This window comes from Notothenia rossii (assembly GCF_949606895.1).
Source record: "Notothenia rossii genome assembly, contig: scaffold_534, whole genome shotgun sequence".
Taxonomy (NCBI): Eukaryota; Metazoa; Chordata; class Actinopteri; order Perciformes; family Nototheniidae; genus Notothenia; species Notothenia rossii.
Genome location: NW_027640148.1, coordinates 14873 through 17702, shown reverse-complemented (window position 1 = coordinate 17702; position 2830 = coordinate 14873). Strand labels below are relative to the sequence as shown.

Below are 2830 nucleotides of genomic sequence, written 5' to 3'. Positions count from 1 at the left end.
CCCATTTGATTATGAATTCTCAAATGAATGGAATATGTCACAGCAAATCAATGTTCAAACAACAAAACGAATTAAAAAGAAATATCTGAAAAATTCAAAATGTATATTCATTATTTTGGGGTTATTCAAGTATGTTTATGATCTTAAAACCAAGAAGTTATTTGAGCTGTTATCTGGTTTAAACCAATTTGTTGTAGAAGACAAATAAAGGAAGAACAAACAAAATAATCAGCTTTATTATCCCCAAAATAATTTTGCAAAGTGACTTGCAAAACAGACAATAGCAAATAAAGATTACAAATCCAGACGTTTTCAAATATCATATCAACTCGTCGAAACACAACAACTACAAAAGGTAGAAATCAAAGGAAGTTTATAACACCAGTACTTTTATTTGATCGATGGCCTTCTGTTATAAAATGATGTTACAATAAAAAATAACCAGGTGCATGGACACGAACAAAATAAACGTGATCTATATCAAAAAAGTTGCTCATTCACATGCTATCTGCGGTTTGAGTAATTTCTCATTGTATGACACTGAAGAGGTTATCAGGCGGTTAGTTGTTGGCTTTTGATGATTTTAATCTCCTTGTTTTAGCAGTATTGTGGGCTGTGGAAAAAAGAGAATCGCCATTTTTAGTACATTTAATCTTGTTCATCTGACAGTATGCGGTTTGCAGTGTTTCTAATGAAAATGACATACCAGCGTGTTGAAATGATGTCTGCATACAGCCTGACTCAACCAGTAGATCAAGAAGAGGGATGTTAACATTTCAACGCCCAGCAGAGTCAAAATCAGTCCCTTGATGCCTTGATAGATCTGTATAAAGGAGGTTGATACAGAGGTGGAAGTTAGTACACATCTGTATTTCAGAGAGGTTACTTACAAAATATGAATGCTTGTTTTCCCTTACATTGTTTCGACCATCTATTATTCCATCCATAAATAAAGCCAGAATGCAGAGAAGAACTGCCGCAATACACCAGAAGAAGCTGATGATGTTCAGGAGAACGACAGCTTTGTCTGGAAGTTGAAAAATACATAATAATGTAGGTGTTACAGAAGATAATCAGGAACAAAACATTAAATAAATAAAAAAGCAGAATCAGACCAGCTGTACATTTTCAAACACAGAATTACAAAACACGTTCCTAAAATCCAAATTTGTTCGTAACAATTGTTCACTTATTGTTGCAGGAAACAACAAAAAACTTTTACAAAACATATTCGTATTGAATGCCTCACATAATTAAACCTTTTTTCCATTTTTCATCCAATTCTACAAAGAAAATCCTTTGGAATTCATGTTTTCAAAGGTAATCTGCAAGGGCCATATTTCATATTCAAAAGATAAAAATGTGGGTTTGGATTAACAAACCTACATTTAACTGAAACAAATCCTGTTTAACTTGTTTACAAAAATGAAGCAAAAGTTTGGACAAAACACGTCAGAAACTTAACATCCTAAAGAAGCATTTCAAATATATATCCAGAATATTGCACCCGCTCTATACATGCCTTCATTTTTAGAGGATAATTCAACGATTGGAGTGGACAAGTGGACAAAATACTTGATAATTATTCAAAACTTACCACTTGCATGTTTGGAAAGTGTCCAGCTGCATAGGACAGCATACCACAGACCAAAAACTAAGATGTTGATGAAAAATGCAAATTATTATACACAACATATAGGCCTACTATTGAATAATGTGGAATAGCAACAGATTACAAGAAAAAAATAAGAAACAATAAGAACAAATGTTATTTTATATATATATTATTATTTAGGGGGGGAGTTAAAATGTGGTAGAAAGCAAAAGGAAGTACAAGAACATCTGCAGTTATATAGTGTCCTCTTCGAACGATTGAGTAGATAGCAAAGGAAACGTTTTTATTTGTATTCTTTAATTAATCTAAAGTTCTAAGGTACATATAGTAGTGAATTGGGAATAATTGTAGTTTTGCAATTGTATTTACCAGAACACTTGGTAGGGTGTAGAACAGGCTAAAGCCTTCTGGGTAAACCAACCCGAGCGCGAGAATGAACACACCAGCGATGGCCTGGGCTGCCTGACAAAAAAACAACACAATACCGCATTACAATCATGCATGTTTTGTGTTTAGGTCGAAATGTGAATATAAAACTATGAAATCTTTTGTGATCAAGACTTCCTGTGTAAAACAAGTCAACTTACCCCAAGAGGTTTAGGTTTCCCTTTCACAACAAAGACCTTGAAGTGATCTTTGTACACACAGTGAAACTTCTCCGGCATCAGTTGCCCCTCTCTGGCGTCCCTCAGACTCCCGATGGGAATGGTGATGATCATGGACTCATCGCATTGAAATGTCTTCTTCATTGTCCTGTAGACAAGATCAAAGCAACACATGTCAAAACTGTTTTTGTCACCGTGGTGACCTGAATTAGAGGTTTTCAGTAACTTACCTTTTCTCCCTTCTCTTCTCTTGATTCAGACCTGAATTCTCTGCTTTCTCAAATAAGTTTGACAAGGAAATGACCTGCCACGCCAATTGTCTGTGGCTCTGTCTCTGCTCTGTTTTTCTCTCTTTCTCACTCACACCACGCACATTCTCACACACTCACACACACACACACACACACACACACACACACACACACACACACACACACACACACACACACACACACACACACACACACACACACACACACACACACACACACACACACACACACACACACACACACACACACGCACACACACACACGCACACACTGTTCACGTACATGATTTGACAAGCATTTATAACAGTCAAAGCTGGGTATTTGACTTATGTATGTTC

General features: G+C 36.0%; 1 protein-coding gene across 1 annotated transcript; it reads right to left on the bottom strand.

Annotated features, from left to right (window-relative positions):
- Positions 1-218: 218 nt before the first annotated feature.
- Positions 219-2584, bottom strand: LOC307027032 (uncharacterized protein). Its single transcript, XM_079695213.1, has 6 exons — positions 2451-2584; positions 2203-2368; positions 1985-2077; positions 1598-1654; positions 707-823; positions 219-613 (listed from the first exon to the last, which is right to left on the bottom strand). Exons 2-6 carry the CDS (start codon positions 2362-2364, stop codon positions 584-586), a joined length of 459 nt encoding a protein of 152 aa, XP_079551339.1. The 5' UTR covers positions 2365-2368; positions 2451-2584; the 3' UTR covers positions 219-583.
- Positions 2585-2830: the final 246 nt, after the last annotated feature.